Below are 18,048 nucleotides of genomic sequence, written 5' to 3' on the forward strand. Positions count from 1 at the left end.
AGAAGATTTAGTGAATTGTGGATAGCATAGCATTTAAAAAACTCATGTATAACTTGTTTGTCAATACAATTCAAGAGCTTCTATTAATTAAATACTACAAATATTAACAAAATTCACGTTTAGAATAAAAATCGTTTTACAATAAACATGAATTACCTAGCAGATCAGTGTAGAAAGATAAAAATCATTTTTACTTGGACAATCTCTTTATTATCAAATGGTATCTTCATTTAAACAGTAAACTTTAAAAAAAATAATAATGGTAATTGGTTAATTAATTAATTAGTTAAAGGGACAGTCTACACCAGAATGATTATTGTTTAAAAAAAAGATAATCCCTTTATTACCCTTTCCCCAGTTTTGCATAACCCAGTTATATTAATATATGTTTTACCTCTGTGATTACCTTGTATCTAAGCCTCTGCAGACTCCCCCCTTATCTCAGTGCAGTTTAGCCAATCAGTGCAGACTCCTAAATAACGCCACAGGAGTGAGCACAATGTTATCTATATGACACACATGAACTAGTACTGTCTAACTGTAAAAAAACTTTCAAAAGGCTCTGATCTAAGAGGCGGTTTTCAACGGTTTAGATATCAGTTTTAGCCTATGTAGGTTTAGCTTTTCAAAAATACCACCAAGGGAACAAAGCAAAATTAATGATAAAAGTCAATTGAAATGTTGTTTAAAATTGCATCTGAATCATGAAAGTTTAATTTTGACTAGACTGTCCCTTTAATTAATGATTCTGGAATCTTCTATTTTTTTATATTAAAAGTTTAATGTCTTTCCACAGGGTGCAGCTGGCTTCCCTGGCGGTCGTGGGTTACCTGGCCCTCCAGGAAGTAATGTAAGCTCATGTTCAAACAATTTTAAAACATTGTTATGAATTTACATAATGGTAACTGAAATCTAAATATAGAACTTACAAATCTATATATGAACATATTTAAGACACTTTCTCTTTTTATTCTCTGTAATGCATGTAAATTACCCTAACAAAATTAGGAATACAATTACAATTAGGCAGTTAGTTGAGGAGTAATTAAACCTTTTTAAATGTAACACATTTTATGAAGCATGTAGTACTTATGCTATATTTACCTATGTCGTTTTGAACTGTGAATGTCCAACGTCTGGACTAACCAACCAAAGTTAATTTGCATAGTAATTATGAAACAACATAATCAGTGATTTACATATTCATACATTAGAACTTACTTGAGTAATAAACTTCTCCAGTTATTTTTTTTTTCATTTACTTGAGTAGTGTTTCTTCTTTGGTAAATTCTTACATTTAGTTATTAATTAATAGGGAAACGCAGGTCCCCCAGGTCCTCCCGGTGGACCAGGTAAAGACGGCCCTGCCGGCCCTGCTGGAAATTCTGGTGCTCCAGGCAGCCCAGGTGGACAAGGTCCAAAGGGTGAACCAGGTCTACAAGGAGAAAGAGGAGCACCTGGTACTCGTGGAGAATCGGTTAGTGTCTCCTTTATATATACACATCAAAATCATAAAGATCTTCGCACAAAAATAGCTGGGTTTTTTTTATCAATCTTCATTTATCAAATGGAATGCTGGGACTCACCCTTTTGTGCTGGCAGCAAAAATGAAAAGTCCCCTTAGGTAAACCTAATTCGAAAAGTTACATTAATATAGGTTTGACATTACTTAAAGGGACACTGAACTCAATTTTTTTCTTTTGTAATTCAGAAAGAGCATGCAATTTTAAGCAACTTTCTAATTTACTCCTATTTTCAATTTTTCTTCGTTCTCTTGCTATCATTATTTGAAAAAGAAGGCATCTAAGCTTTTTTTTGGTTTCAGTACTCTGGACAGCACTTTTTTATTGGTGGATGAATTTATCCACCAATCAGCAAGGACAACCCAGGTTGTTCACCAAAAATGGGCCGGCATCTAAGCTTACATTCTTGCATTTCAAATAAAGATACCAAGAGAATGAAGAAAATTTGATAATAGCAGTAAATTAGAAAGTTGCTTAAAATTTTATGCTCAATCTGAATCACAAAAGAAAAATTTTGGTTACAGTGTCCCTTTAAGGTTTCAGGCCTCTGTCTTTTTATTGTTAGACATTAGATTTTCCTTTGCAAGTCACAACTCCCCAACAGGGACATCTTTATCTTATTTTTAATAAAGGTAAATAGCTAAATATTTTCCTTTTTTATTTTAAACAGGGTGCACCAGGTCCTTCAGGTATTTCTGGTCCTGCTGGTACTCGGGGTATTGTAGGATTACCTGGTTTGCAAGGCAGATCCGGTGCTCCAGGGCTTCCTGGTGCTAAGGTAAATGTAATATGGTACCATCTATATGTAAACGTTTGCTGTTTCAATACTTCATGTATTCACCAAACAAACTAAAACACTTTCTGTCAAATACCTTTCATCCGCTTCAGAGTTTTGGATAAGCTTTGTCCATCATTTATATATATGTTCTGCACTTCTTTTGGACAAAGCATTTAGAGTCCTATCTGATTTAAATGTTTTTCTTTCTAATACATGTTAAACTCCTAATGGCATGTTTTTGTATTTTTTTTTACTAATTGTATATTTTGGATTTTCATTAAAGGGACTCATTATCCAAATGCTGAATCACTAGAACAGGGTACAGCATATCTGTAAATGCTGAATATAAATTATCACATAAACATCTCTATGTAAAAAAGGGAGATATTATACCTCATAATTGCTTTATCTCACTATAGTAAGTGCTCTGTGAGCAGTTATCCTTCAGCTAATCTTTTTATTGTCATCTGCATAGTAAAAAAAACAGCCTATTAGCATTATTAATGCTGATTGCACACTTTGCTTTACTGTGGGATTTTAATTTTCTTGCAAGGTTTTATAGTTAAGTACCTTAAACTGAGGGGATATAATTGATGATTTAACATATGGATAGATATGTCCCTTTAAGACCCATATTGTTAAAATGTGGAATGAGAAATCTGTCCACTTCTGAATGAAGATTACTAAATGTATTACTAACATTTCTATTTCTTAGCAAGTACAAGAAGAAGAAATGACATTTGATATACATATCTACATATATATTTACATATGTATATATTCATATAGATATATATTTTATAGTTAGTGTGCAAGCGAAAAAGTTATCTAGCACACCACTTGTAATCTGGCTCAATATATTTATAGTAGTTTATTTTTTCATGTTTAGCTACACTTTTTATTACTTTCCTTTGTATTACTTTGTAGGGTGAAGATGGAAAGCCTGGTAGCAATGGTTCCCCTGGCGACCGTGGTTCTCCTGGTCCACCAGGTCCTTCTGGCATTAATGGCTCCCCCGGAGAAGCTGGAAGAGATGTAAGTGAAAAACACCTACTCCAACAAAATAAAATTGATATCAATAAAGTATAAAATGTTTGCAGAGGTAAGTTATTTTTTAGTTATATCACTATACGTTTTCACCTGTACATTACTATCTTTAATTAAGGGTAACCCAGGATCTGATGGTTTGCCTGGTCGTGATGGATCTGCAGGCACCAAGGTAGGCAACTTTTTTACTACTTCATCCTATTGTTCATCCTCATCAGCTCTTTGTTAATTGTATATTTTGTGAATATTGTTCTTAGGGTGATCGTGGTGAAAATGGCTCCCCTGGTTCCCCTGGATCTCCAGGTCATCCCGGAGCTCCTGGTCCTGTTGGTCCAGCTGGAAAGTCAGGCGACAGAGGAGAGACTGTAAGTCTTCTAGGCCTTAGACTTGGATATAATCCACCTCCAGGAAATATTTCAATCTTGGTTTAAAAGGACATTTCTTTGTTGACCAGTATTATGACCAAGGATATTCAGTGTCTCAATGGCTCTTATTTTATTCACGTTTACCCATAAACACTGCATCTTTAGTGATTTTTGTGATAGAGATGAGTAAGCCACTGGTACATTGAAAACCAATTCCTGAATAATGTGTAAAGTAAATAAAATGTGGATCTAATAGTGAAGGTATTGGTCTAAAACTGGAGATGTATTTACAAGGTTTAGGTTTAGATTTATCTGTGTATCATATATAATTTTTACCCTATTTCTTTTTTAGGGTCCATCTGGTGCCCCTGGTTCTGCTGGCCCTGCTGGTGCTCGTGGTGCTCCTGTAAGTTATTATTCTCTTATTATAACTCTTACTGGTACATGGCATCATAAAACATATTAATATGGTTTGAGGTCTTCTCTAAATATGTATGATTCATACTTCTCCTAGGGAGTACAAGGTCCACGGGGTGACAAGGGTGAAGCTGGTGAACGTGGTAACAATGGAATTAAGGGTCATCGTGGTTTTCCTGGCAATCCTGGTCTACCAGGTCCTCCTGTAAGTATTTATCAAATAAAATGTAGACATTAAAAGTGTTGGCCTATATTTTATATTTCTTTATATTCCCCAGAAACTAGGGCTGGATTATACAAATTTGGCAAATATGGGTTCGCTACAGGAAAAAGTAGCAAGTCAATTTTCACTTACTTATTACACGACACTTGTAGGTAAAATCCCTTGTGCTCGCTACGTCTGTATAGTCATAATTAGCGACCGCTTGATACATAATACAAAGTTGTAGGGATCTGTAGTTTCAAGGAGTTTCAGTGGCATATTTTGCTTACGTAACCATAGCTACATTGCTCATGTAACTGCAAGTCCATTTTCACTCCATTTTTACTACCTGTATTAGAGTTGGGTAGCTACAGGAGGAAAGTAGCTGCAGCAGTAACAGTTTTAAATTGATTTTCCCTTCCCTTATTTTATTTTGTAAGTTACAAGAAATAATGAATGTATTTATATTTATATTAAAAAAAAGAACAGTTACACTTGCAATAGCATTATATTATAAAAATAAATAAATTTTTCTTAATTTCAAACATAATTAACAAATAATTTATGCACATATCACACAGATATTTATTTTAAAAAATAGTACATTGCAAAGATTAATATTCATATTTTTTGTATTATTTTAAAAACACAAGTATATTTTACCAATGCTCTGGTATTACCACTAACTCCATTATAGTATATATCTATTAAATTAAATTGGGTTTTGATGATATTTAATGATGGCTTGGCATATATACCAAATGGAAAGATTAAAGTGATGGTTCTAGCGTTTTTATTGAGGCATAGGTTAGCACTGAATCTGCAGCAAAATAAAGGTACCTACTCATCAGTTTTTTTTAAATAAATAAATAGGTCGCCTTTATTTTTAGTGATGAATAATCCTTGAAACGCTAAAAATTTACTGTCACTTTAATAAATGTTAGTTATAATGTTTATTAAAAAAATGCATTCTTATATAGCTTACCAACACAAACATTTGAACTTACAAGTATTGAATCCAACCATAGAAATAAGAGATGTAGCAACAGCTTAGAAATGTTAGTAGATTTGTAATGAGTCTCATATGATACATTAGCAACAATGCATTTAGAAATCCCATTTAAAAGAATAGGCAACCACAACCTCTTGCTACTCTACAAGAGCTCTTGCTATCTTGTTCTTGCTACCATTTGTCGCAAGTGAAGCGTGATAGCTTATAGTTTGCTAGTTGTAGCTAGTGCTGGTACAAAACTCTCACTACAGGTAGCTAAGATTGTGTAATCCAGTCCTTAGTTCTATATTTTATTGTCACAAAATAATATCATTTAAGATAATTATTATAGTTGTATATTTAGATGGTTCATTTTTTAATATCCAGCGTTATGGAATTTGCATTTCTATCCTTAGGCAAAACAAGCTAAGTAATACATATCTCTTCATGTTACATTTAAGTACTTATTGTAGGAGAATAGAACTCTAAAGGAGATGGAGAAATCAGTGGCATTTTTATATATAACGCATTTCCCAATATAGATTCAACTTGTAATAAAATTAAAACGGATAGCATAAACAAAATTAGGCTAATTTGCAAGAGATCACTGATTTTATCAACTTGTTATTCTTCAAGAGCAGTAATCGCAAATGTCAGCTTATAATATAATTTCATGAATAGTATAAGCTGATACATATATAGTCCAAATGCTGCAAAGGTCATTAAAAATGATTTATTATTAGTATCTTATATTTCTGAGACTATATTTTCTCTATCACAATTATATTAAATTAAGCATAATTATTTTCTGTATTTTAAACCAGGGTTCTTCTGGAGAACAAGGCACTGCTGGGAGCCCAGGTCCACAAGGTCCAAGGGTAAGAGTGTTCATTTACATTTTAACAGTTCAAAAAATGTATATTGCATATAACAAATTGTGAACATTGTAAGGAATAATATAATATAAAATATATTGACTCTGTACATTGTAAGCTAAGCTCTCAGGGACAAAGTCATCCTTCAATATTAATACATTTAGTTTAGTCTGTTTAATTTATTTTTTACCATGAAAAATCAGTGTAATTGTCTGCGTCTTCTCATGTACCCACTTTACAAATAACCAGCATTAATAATATCCCAAGAGCCACAATGAATAGTTTATCAAAAAAATTAAAATAGCTGTGAAGCTCTAAAAAAGACTATTAATGTGGTCAACAAAGTAGAAGATAATTTCTTTAACAGACATTAATGATCATTAAATTCTATTGTAAAACATTACTGCTATTCTTAATACAATAAATATGTTTCTTCATCATTATTTATTATTTAGGGACCTCCCGGCTCTAGTGGCTCTCCAGGAAAAGATGGTACAAGTGGCTATCCAGGTCCCATTGGTCCCCCCGGTCCACGTGGTAGCAGAGGAGAAGTCGGCCCAGAGGTAAATTACTTTGTTTTGCACTAGAACTTAGATCAAAGTGTTTCCAATGTTTCTTTTTGATATGCACCTAAAAAGGCAGTAAGAAAATTGAATACTTGCATTGAGACCCGTATCCTATTGTACTTAAGTTAAAAAGAAAACACTTTTTCACAGGTTTTCACATTACTTTTGAATTTGAATCCAACAGACTTTGATAAACCATTTTGTCCAGTTTCACACAGTGTATTCACTTTTTTTTGCGGGTTTTCAAATATTTAATATTAGTTAAGTGAGGATAAACTGAATTTATATATATTAGCCATTTATTATCACTATTTTTCTTGGGAAGGTATTTGGAAACCCTCCTGAAAACTTCCAGTGAAAAGACTGTTTCTTATACCTTTGGGGGTTTTGCACAATATGAAAGTAAAACAGATGTTTTGGTTTACAAGAGAGTGCCAAATATGGGCTAGATTATGAGTGTATTACAAGTTGAAAGTAAAAAGTATAAGTACAATTGCTAACCCAACATGTGCAATAAGTGGAACTTAGAATAACGTGACCGTGTTAACGTATTCCCACAAATTTCTAACACCTGAGATCTCATTTATTTGAGATCAAACTCAAAAAGGAACTGGAAAAAGTGGTGAGTAAAATATAAATTTGAATCTGCAAACTGTTTAAAATCTATTGACAAGTTCATGGTCGGATAAACAGACTAACGAAAAGCTCAGTATATGCGTTTCGGCGCAGTGCAGTTTTCACAACTGTATATTGCACATGTCAGTGTAAAAAAGGGTGTACTGAGCACCCATAGGTTAAAAGAGGATAATCCTCCATTAGGAATTAACCCTTTATGTTGGAAAAGTTCTGTTAACATTATTCCCTTTACTTTGGCAAAAGGTTCTATAGTAGTACAAAGCTCCTTTACTCTTATCAATAATATTTTTGGTATTGGGATGACAAATCATAACAGTGAAAATTGTGATCATACATCCGTTCTAGCATTTTGCTCTATGAGTGATTCTACAAACAGGGACTATACAAATGCAAACTTATATACTTATTAACTCTCAGATACAATTTAGTATGGAGTAATTATATCAACAATAGTATAGATGAATAGTACCACCAAAGCTCAGTAGTGGAACTATGACATTCATCCATAGGACATGTGAATAAGACCTTAATCACATCTAAGTTCCTCATATTTAAACGCCTAACAGACATTGTAAAAAACATATTATGAATTAATAGTAAGGAGTAGTTTGTAGATGTAGTCATCAATAAAATATATTTCTTCCTGGGCCGGCCTGTTGCTACAACTGTATCAGAAACTGGAGAATGTTACATGAAAAACCTATATTTTGTAAAAAAGATGTGTCAGGTATCCTCTCTTTCTTTACTCCCAATAATGAATTAGGTCGTACTCAGAGTTCAAGCCTGATGGCATCCTAGTGGATAGTTTGAAGATCCTCAGCATCTCCCTTTTCTGTAGGAGTTTTTGTTTAACCCCTCCATGTTTAGGGTGCAGTACCTTGTCAATAGCCTGCCATCTAAAACTTGTCAAGTCTTGATTATGTTCCTGTACAAAATGATGCACCAATGGAGAGAAGGACTTGCCAACATTTATGGTTGAGAGGTGATCCCTTATTCTCAATCTAATGTCACATGTCATGAGGCCCGCGTATTGAACCTTGCACTATTCACAAGTTATCAAGTATATAACATAGCTAGACATACAATTCAAGCAATAGTTAATACTAAAACTTTGATCCGTGACAGTTGATTGAAAGGAGTAAGAAATGACTATATAGTCACATGCCCTACACCTAGTACTACCACACCTATACATTCCCTTACTTGCAAGCCAAGATCTTGATGTATTAAGGGGCTTATTAAGGACTGTGGGGGAAAGATAGTTACCCAAAGATGTATTTCTCCGGTAGGAGCATCCTAATCCTTTTTCCACACAGCCTACTAGTCTTTCATCAGCAACCAGTAATTTAAAGTGTTCTTTCACAATATTACATATTTGATAGTAATCAGAGCGGAAATCTGTGACAAACGTTACCCCTCCTCTAAATTCCTTAGACTTGACCCTATGTTTGTCTGAAAGAAGAGATCTCCTATCCAAGGTTTGTACTTCATAACCGGCTCGTTTCATAACGTTTAAGTTTACATTAGTATTGTGTGTCTCATGTGTAAACTTTAAATCCAAAAAGTTGTTGTTAATGTAGGCAAAAAATTAATCAATACTTTCCTTGTCTCCCTGCCAAAAAAAAAATAAGATCATTAATAAAACGGCTATAAAACATGATATATTTTCTGTAGGGGTTTGTATCTCCAAAGATGTGGGACAGTTCCCACCAACCCAGTGTTATGAGTGTAACTTTACTGTACAGTGTAGTTTTTATGTGTTTTGTGTAACTTTTTAGTCTTGTGTAACAGTTAACCAGAGCTCTGAAGTTGCGGTAACTTAAAGTGGTTTAAAATAAATTGTGCTCAAGCAAACATGTTTACTTTCAACTCGTAATATGTGCGTTGCTTCTGACATGTGAAAAGAGCTGCGTATGATCCTTATTGCTTACGAGCAACAGTCCACTCGTAATCTTTATTGTACAGAAAAGAATGTCAATTATCACATAAGCTAATTTTTGCACTTATTTCTAAAGGATTGCAATGTTGCCCAGTATTTGAAAAACATAATCTTTCATTATAATTATTATTTTAAAAAACATATATTTGCATCATACTTTGCTATATACCCTCCAATGTTGTTTAGAAAGATGTATAATTTATGTGGTTGCATTAGGAAGAAAATAAAATGTCTTGAAACTGTATACATTTTGTTAACGTTTATATTACTATCCCATTGATGAAACTGTAGCCATTTATGAGCAAAACTGAGTTCTCTAAATATGGACAAATTAAAAGCTTATTCACAAATTCTTTTAAACCCTAATTAGCACGAAAAAAATAAGGCTTACCGACCTTTCTTTTTTAGGGTTCTTCTGGTCAATCTGGTCCTCCAGGACAACCAGGACCTCCTGGCCCTCCTGGCCCTTGCTGCGATGGTGGTGCTGCAATTGGCTCTCTTGGTGGTGAGAAAGGACCTATGGGTTCTCCATACTATGGAGACCAGCCCCTTGAAAGCCAAATCAGTGCTTCAGAGATAATGTCTTCCTTAAAATCAATCAACAACCAAATTGAAAATATCATCAGCCCTGATGGCTCTAGAAAGAACCCAGCACGTAACTGCCGTGACCTTAAATTATGTCACCCAGAACTTAAGAGTGGTAAGTACAAAAAAAAAAAAATAATAATAATAATATTACCATGAAATTGCTGCCATGGTGGTGCCACAATTGCCTCTCTTGGTAGTTAGAAAGTACCTATGGATTACCCATACTATGTATACCATCTCCTAGAAGGCCAAATAAGTGCCTAAAAGATAATGTGTTCCCTAAAATCAATCAACAACCAAATTGAAAATATCATCAGCCCAGATGGCTCTACAAAGAACCCAGAACATAACTGCTGTGACCTTAGAACAATTGATCTAATAACAGTGACATATTAATTTTAGTAGTTAGTATAGTAAGGCATGTCTATAAAAAGTGCCCGATGAATCTAATCTTCCCCTGTGTCAGCTACTTAAACAAACAATTTTGTCACATTTATAAAGTCAGTTAGTTCTGTATGGCTAATTACATCAATGTAATAAGCACTCGTGGAGCTACTCTTGCAACAGTGAAAACTGCATAGTAACATTAATGCTGGGTGATGACACCACATTACCATAACTATAGATTTATGTTGTAACATTGAATTAATAGAGTGTTATTGCTTTTTCTGTCTGTAGGCGAATATTGGATTGATCCCAACCAAGGATGCAAAATGGATGCCATTAAAGTTTTCTGCAACATGGAAACTGGTGAAACATGTGTAAACGCTAACCCCAGAAACATTCCACCAAAGAAATGGCACACTAGCACTGGAAAGGACAAGAAACATGTGTGGTTCGGAGAGTCTATGAATGGAGGATTCCAGGTAAATGTGTGTGTGTGTGTGTGTGTGTTTGTGTGTGTGTGTGTTTGTGTGTGTGTGTGCAATCCTGACAAGATCTATCATTCCGTTTGTGAATTTAACATTTCAAGAGTAGCTAAATCTTGAAACAACTCATACTTACTTAAAGGGACAGTATACACTCATTTTTTCTTTGCATAAATGTTTTGTAGATGATCTATTTATATAGCCCATGAAGTTTTTTTTAAAAAAAATGTTTAGTTTTGCTTATTTTTAAATAACATTGCTCAGATTTTCTGACTCCTAACCAAGCCCCAAAGTTATATGTGAGTACTGATGTATACCTTCTCCAGCTTGCTCCTGTTTGTGTAAAAGGTCTTTTCATATGCAAAAGAAGGGGGAGGGGGGAAAAGTGTCTTATTTCCCACTTGCAGTGGGCTTTCCAGCTACCTTTTCAAAAAAACTAAACTGAAAGCTTCTAAGTAAGTTTTTAAACAGTTTTATACTGGATTTTTATATCAGTATCTGTGCATCCTATTCTTTATAGTAGTGTCTATTACATGCAGTTATATGAAAATGAGTCTATACTGTCCCTTTAAAAGCTTGATCTCCATACTAGTAAAGGCAAGGCTTGTAAAATAGATTGGTCTATGAAATCTGCAAGTTTAGTTTATGTTATTGTTCATGTTGCCCTTTGGTTTTCTCCACAGAAAATCATCACTACTCATAGTATGCAAGGCAATTTAGTTAAAATTGTATCTTGTAATTCAAGTTTACCTTTCTTTGAAATCCCTTTCTGTTTTCAAAACTATACTGATGCTGGGACCAAATAACTTATGTATTGTTATGTACATTTTCAGTTTAGCTATGGAGATCCTGACCTTCCAGAAGATATTTCAGATGTTCAGATGGCTTTCCTCCGAATTTTGTCTAGCAGAGGTTCTCAAAACATCACATATCACTGCAAAAACAGTGTTGCTTACATGGATGGAGAAAATGGAAATGTAAAGAAAGCTTTGAAACTCATGAGCTCCACTGAGAGTGAGCTGAAGGCTGAAGGGAACAGCAAATTCACATACACTGTTCTTGAGGATGGTTGCACTGTAAGTATATTGTGCATATGAAAGATATGTGCATGCTATGTTTGTGTAAATATATATCATAATATCTATACTAATGATTATTTGTAAATTTCATCCATTATTCTTTCTTTATGATTTATTCAAGTGGGGATTTAGTTCTAATTTATTTATGCAAACATCATCAGATGTCTTATGTTCACTCCCATGCCTAAAACAAGTTGCTTTAACAAAATATAAAATAAAAAGCTATGGTGGAAGACACATAGCGCCAGATTACAGGTGGAGCACTAAATTATGGCTCACCCGCAAACTGCAAATTTTCCCGTTTTTGGACATGCAATAATTACCCAGTCATTACAAGTGGCTGGTTATTACTACTGGAAGCTCACTGTAGCAATTAGCGCTCCGAAAATTAACCAGAGATCTGTTCTCTGGTTAATTTTTTAAAAGTGCCCCAAATGCACTCACAATAGAGGACATTATAGTTTTTTATTTTAAAAAATGTATCATTTTTTTAAAAATAAAAAACAACTGCACTAGGCAGTTTTTTGGGTCTAAAGTTGTTGGGAGTGGAGTTGAAAAGTGCCTTTACATTACGGTCTATGGGAACTGTGTATTCCCAGTAAATATAAATGTATATGACTATATACATATATATTTATGTGTTAATATGTATAGATACACATATTAACGCATAAACATACATGTATATAGTCATATACGTATATCCTTAAAAGCATGCTGCCATCACTGTGCTGCTTACCCCCTACACTGAGCGATGTTCTGATGCAGTCTCTGATGGTATCAGAGCGAGGCTCCCATAGGAGCCTATGGAAGCGCGCTCTTGTGAGTGCAATGCTTCCTAGCAATGCGAAAGGGAGCTCAGTTTCACATTGCACTTTACTCGTAATATCAGTGCACATAAGCATGTGCTGGTAATACTCAGTGGAGCGCTAATATGGCTTGCACACAAGCGATATTGAGAGCTCCACTTATAATCTAGCCATAATAATAGACCAAATACTAAGTAACTTCTAAGGCCTTTTTCTCTTTTTTTTTTATTCTTCTACAAATATCTTAGAATAATCTACAGTTATTTATATTAAATACAGTCATGAGGGGTCAAGACCTAATGCTACCCCTTGAACAGATTCCCTGTCCAGTTAGTCTTCCACTAGAACAGGAACAAGTAATGTAGAACAGTGTAAGATAAATTAAAGCCTTAAATGTAGTTAAGAATTCAGAATTACAGAATAGGCTAACATGAGCATTGGCGTGGTTCAGCCATAATCATGTGTGTTCAAACAAGAATAAAATATATATGACCTTGGTGTGTTCTTTAAAGATAACTAACCTTTGTACAATGAAAACATACATCTGTCCAAATCTGTCATTTAATATTTCATCCTATAATATGAATGTATTTTTGTTAAATTCTTTATTTCACAATATTATTAGACTTTCTTTACACCCTTGTTGTTTTCTTCTGTTTGACAGAGACACACAGGAGAATGGGGTAAAACAGTCTTTGAATACAGAACACGCAAGACAATGAGGTTGCCCATTTTAGATATTGCACCCATGGATATTGGTGGTGCAGACCAAGAATTTGGAGTGGAAGTTGGTCCTGTATGCTTCTTATAAATGAAGGGTATTATTCTTTCTAAAACCACAGCAAATGATGTGCACTCATGTGTGCTCCCGTTCTTCTAATGTTGTACCCTTCAACAGGCAAAGAACTGTGCGCCCGTTATTTATTTCCAAACAACAAGGAAAAAAGGGATATTTAGGTAGAAAGGGATTGATGTTTTGCAATAACACAAACTAAATGCTTTTGCTCTATTTTTTGTACAAATTTCATATTTCCAAGACATCTAAATGGTGCTATAAATATCAACATAAACACTGCTATCTTTGAGTTTTGACCAATTCGCAAAGCACTGATCATTTCAAGCATCAGACTCAACCCAGCTTTCTTACCAAGATGAAGTTCATAATGCGTAGAAAGAACTTCCAAATTTCAACTACCTCATCATGGACAGAAACTGGGGCGAGTTTGATGAGACGGATCCAGATTAAAATAAACCATTGTTAGATTTCTTTCTTTTTTTTAAAAAAATCAGTTTTCTGTATTAATTTGTGAGACACAAATGCTATATTTTTATAGGAAATATTGTCCTGAATTGATAAATCAAAAAATATATATATTTTTTGCTTGGTGCTTCCATACTTTCCTGTCATTGCTGGTCAAGACCACTAAAACGAAGGAAAGATTAAATATAAAACGTCATGGTGCTAAATGCTGACGTATTTCCACTTCTAAAATTGCAAGCCAAAGAGATATTTGAATTGTATGAACAAAATAAAATAAACTGTTTCACAAAAGAGTTTTGTCTCCAGTGCAAGATTATTGTTTGTAAAATTCATGTCTAGAGATTATTTCTTTGCAAGTTATTATAAAATAAAATGAAAAAAAAAAAGCTTGCAGTATTGGTCACAATAACACAGTTACAGGGGAGACTTTTTATTGGTTGTTGATAAGACACACATAATAAAAATTGTCTGAAAATACTTTCTGTTTCTCAGTGATCTCTTTTTAAGAGTGCCTGTTCTCTGTTTAAGATATTTATAAGTTACTAAATGTACTAAAGGGAGAATTACTAATGTTTGTTTAGTTGTAGTTTAAAAATGGCATTATATTTAAAGGAATATATCCAATCCCTGAAAAAAAATGTGTTTATATCTGTGATTTTTATAATGTATTAGCAAACAGCAAGGAGAGAGAACAAGAATACAGACTTTATTCAGCAGCATCCATCTTAACAACATCCCTCCAATCACATGACTAAAATGTTAACTGTTTGTAGTGCACAGAGTGAACTAAGCATAACTAATGAACTTAAACTATAACATAAAGCATACACATCATTACATCTTCCCCTTCAAATATGAAACACTTAATATGAGACAAAGTCTTCCCATATTTTCGGTTTAATAGCTCGACCATAACGAGAGAAAGTAACTGCTGGCTCACTAGCAGTACAATCAGTGTCAAGTTGAGAGTCATTCCCAGCATTATCGCAAGCTGATAGACTTATGTTGTTCTCAAAGTCCTCAGTAGACTTTACATCCATGTTAGGGAATTCTGTGCATTCATTGCTTTGCTCTTTATTGTCATTGCTGCTTGGTTCCCCAAGTAAAGTATCAGCTACAGTGTCTGGTCGAAGATGACGCCTGTTGCGTCTCAGTTTCTGTCCACACTTGGTTTTGATTATATATGACCTTGGTGAATTAGCTTCATTGACAATTCGAGCAGGTTCCCATGTATCCCCAGTGACTCTGTGTCTCACAGCTTGCCCAGCCCTGATTGGACCAAGTAACTTGGTAAATTTGTCAAAATACAGCTTTTGCTTTTTCATGTTTATGTTCCTCTGACCTGTTACCTGATCCTGTGGGATAGTCTGCGGCTGCAATTTCTGTGGTGCAATAGGCACTGTGGTCCTCAGTGCTCTACCCATGAGCAGCTGTGCAGGTGAACATAAACCCTCCATGGGTGTTGCACGATAGTTTAACAGGCCTTGGTACACATCCTGCCCTGATGATTGTGCTTTTCGGATAATGGATTTGGCTATGTCAACATACTTCTCAGCTAAACCATTGGCCTGTGAGTGATATGGACTTATTGGTTTTTGCCTGACTCCCCATTCACACAGAAAGCCCTGTAATTCAGCACTTGAGAATTGCGGGCCATTATCAGACACAAGTTCTTCACACACTCCATGTCTCGAGAGTATTGTTTTGAAAGCCCATATGATTGCTGATGCTTTTAGATTTCTCAGCTGTACTAGCTCAAAGAATTCGCTGTAGTAATCTACTACTATCAGGTAGTGGTTGTCCTCAAAATGAAAAATATCTGTGGCTAGTCTCTGCCATGCCCGTGAAGGAGTGTTCCATGGTGTGAGAGGTTCTTTTGCACTGTTTTTTTTTTAAATGTCTGACAGGTTTCACATGTCTTCACAAGTGTCTCAATATCAAGGTCCAAATTAGGCCAGTAAACCACATCCCGTGCTCTGCGCTTACAAAGAGTAATGCCCAAATGTCCCTGGTGAATTTGCTCCAGTACTTCTGCCTGCTGTGATTTAGGAATAAGAATACGGTCACCCATGAATATGATATCCGTATGAAAGGATAGTTCATTTCTCACAGGCCAGAATCCCTGCAACTCAGGAGAAAGCTTCTTTTGTTTTTCTGGCCGGCCATTGCACATGACACGAATTAGTTTTTCTAGTACTTTATCTTGTTTGGTATCTTGTCTAATTTTTTCCAGCCATACATCAGCTATCTGAATATTTACTAGTACTGTATGTACCTGTTCTTCCAATTCAGGTTCATCCCGTGCTTCATGTCCTTCTGGAAACACCCTAGACAGCGTATCTGCCATTGGAATTTCCTTTCCTGGTTTATATTTCACTGTGAGATCATACTGTTGTAGTTTCATAACCATCCTCTGCAGGCGTGGAGGTATAGCAGATAGTGGTTTTTGCATTATGTACTCCAATGGTTTGTGATCAGTTTCTACAACCACTGGGCGACCATAGATATACTGGTGAAATTTCTCACATCCATTCACAATGGCCAAGATCTCCTTCTCAATTTGAGCATAATTGGCTTGTGTTGTTGTCAGAGCTCGTGAAGCATATGCAACAGGATGTCCTTGTTGAATTAGCACAGCACCTAACCCAAACTGGGATGCATCCACTTGAAGCACAGTGTCGCAGTTTACATCAAAATATTTCAGTATTGGCCCCGGATGTTTAGTGATCAGTTTTTTTACTTTCTCGAATGTCTTTTCCATGTTTGCGTCCCAAGACCAAATGGCATCCCTTTGTAGCAATGCACGTAGTGGGGCTGTCAGCTGAGTGAGGCCCTGAGAAAACTTGGATAGATAATTAAAAATGCCTAATGATGTCTCTAATTCCTTCCTAGAGGATGGGGCCTTCATGCTAATAACTGCTGTTATCTTCTTTGGATCAGGCTTTAAGCCCTCTTTGGTTAGAAGGTGTCCAAAATATGTAACCTCTTCTACCCCAATTTGCATTTTGTTTGGATTGAGTTTAAGATTTTTCTCATAAAACAGTTTCCTTTGCACTGTGGTGCTTTTCCTTGGATTGCAGTATGCTTCAAACTTTGCAAACAATACCTCTGGGTTTTTTTTCTCATCTGCAGTGATATCCCCGCTTGCCTGGCAGGCTCTGCATACATTACGTCCCTTTTGTCCCACACATATCAGAAAGTGTGCTGCCTTCTGTTGATCAGTCCATCTGTCTGCATCTGGGCCTGCAAACACAAGTTCAATCAGCTCCCTCCATTTTGACCAATTATCAGAAATGTTCCCTGACTCTAAATCCAGAGAAGGAATGTTCTTTGTGTTGCTGTTTGCTGCCATGTCACTTTTCACCCCACTTCTGGTACCATGCGATGATTTTTATAATGTATTAGCAAACAGCAAGGAGAGAGAACAAGAATACAGACTTTATTCAGCAGCATCCATCTTAACAACAACTGCCCGCCCCCTCCAATCACATGACTAAAATGTTAACTGTTTGTAGTGCACAGAGTGAACTAAGCATAACTACTGAACTTAAAATATAACATAAAGCATACACATCATTACAATATCTGAGAAGCATGACCAATATTCTTGTCAAGTAGTACAATCATTCTACTGAAGGGAATGAAACAGGTCCGCTTAACTTTACATTTCAGTAGTGGCACTGTACTGGTCATGATATCAACATTGTTTTAGATGTATGACTTTCTTAATGATAAGACAAGATTGTTCTGACATACTAGAGATGTAGCTGTGACTAGTTATAGATGCTAAGTAAGCTATATGGTCAGTCTCTGAGATCCCAATGTGACTAACTCATTTACCACAACATGGATAGGATGGAACAAGAAGGACATCTATGTGAGCCCATTAAAGTTTGTATGTGTGTGTGCACGCCCATTTGTACCAGAATGGTGAGGGTTGATTAGAGTGGTGTTGCAAGAAGTCTAGGACTCCGGGAGGAGACTTGAGCTTAGAACAAGTGTAAAAACCTGAAAGAACAATGGGGGAGATGTGATGAGATGATGTGAGTGTCTGGTGTGTGCGTACATTAGATACTGTCTGAGTCTATGTGAAAAATATGCTT

General features: G+C 35.3%; 1 protein-coding gene across 1 annotated transcript in view; it reads left to right on the forward strand.

Annotated features, from left to right (window-relative positions):
* COL3A1 (collagen type III alpha 1 chain) overlaps positions 1–14,422 on the forward strand; it is an 88,427-nt gene extending 74,005 nt beyond the window's left edge. Inside the window, exons 38-51 of the mRNA XM_053698599.1 lie at positions 797–850; positions 1,316–1,477; positions 2,194–2,301; positions 3,229–3,336; positions 3,467–3,520; positions 3,606–3,713; positions 4,066–4,119; positions 4,228–4,335; positions 6,148–6,201; positions 6,654–6,761; positions 9,748–10,039; positions 10,606–10,793; positions 11,630–11,872; positions 13,349–14,422. Coding sequence (XP_053554574.1) covers positions 797–850; positions 1,316–1,477; positions 2,194–2,301; positions 3,229–3,336; positions 3,467–3,520; positions 3,606–3,713; positions 4,066–4,119; positions 4,228–4,335; positions 6,148–6,201; positions 6,654–6,761; positions 9,748–10,039; positions 10,606–10,793; positions 11,630–11,872; positions 13,349–13,495 — 1,788 coding nt within the window. The 3' untranslated portion in view covers positions 13,496–14,422. The remainder of the gene's footprint in view (positions 1–796; positions 851–1,315; positions 1,478–2,193; positions 2,302–3,228; positions 3,337–3,466; positions 3,521–3,605; positions 3,714–4,065; positions 4,120–4,227; positions 4,336–6,147; positions 6,202–6,653; positions 6,762–9,747; positions 10,040–10,605; positions 10,794–11,629; positions 11,873–13,348) is intronic.
* The last annotated feature ends 3,626 nt before the right edge of the window (positions 14,423–18,048 follow it).

The sequence above is a fragment of the Bombina bombina genome, chromosome 1 (genome assembly GCF_027579735.1).
Source record: "Bombina bombina isolate aBomBom1 chromosome 1, aBomBom1.pri, whole genome shotgun sequence".
Taxonomy (NCBI): Eukaryota; Metazoa; Chordata; class Amphibia; order Anura; family Bombinatoridae; genus Bombina; species Bombina bombina.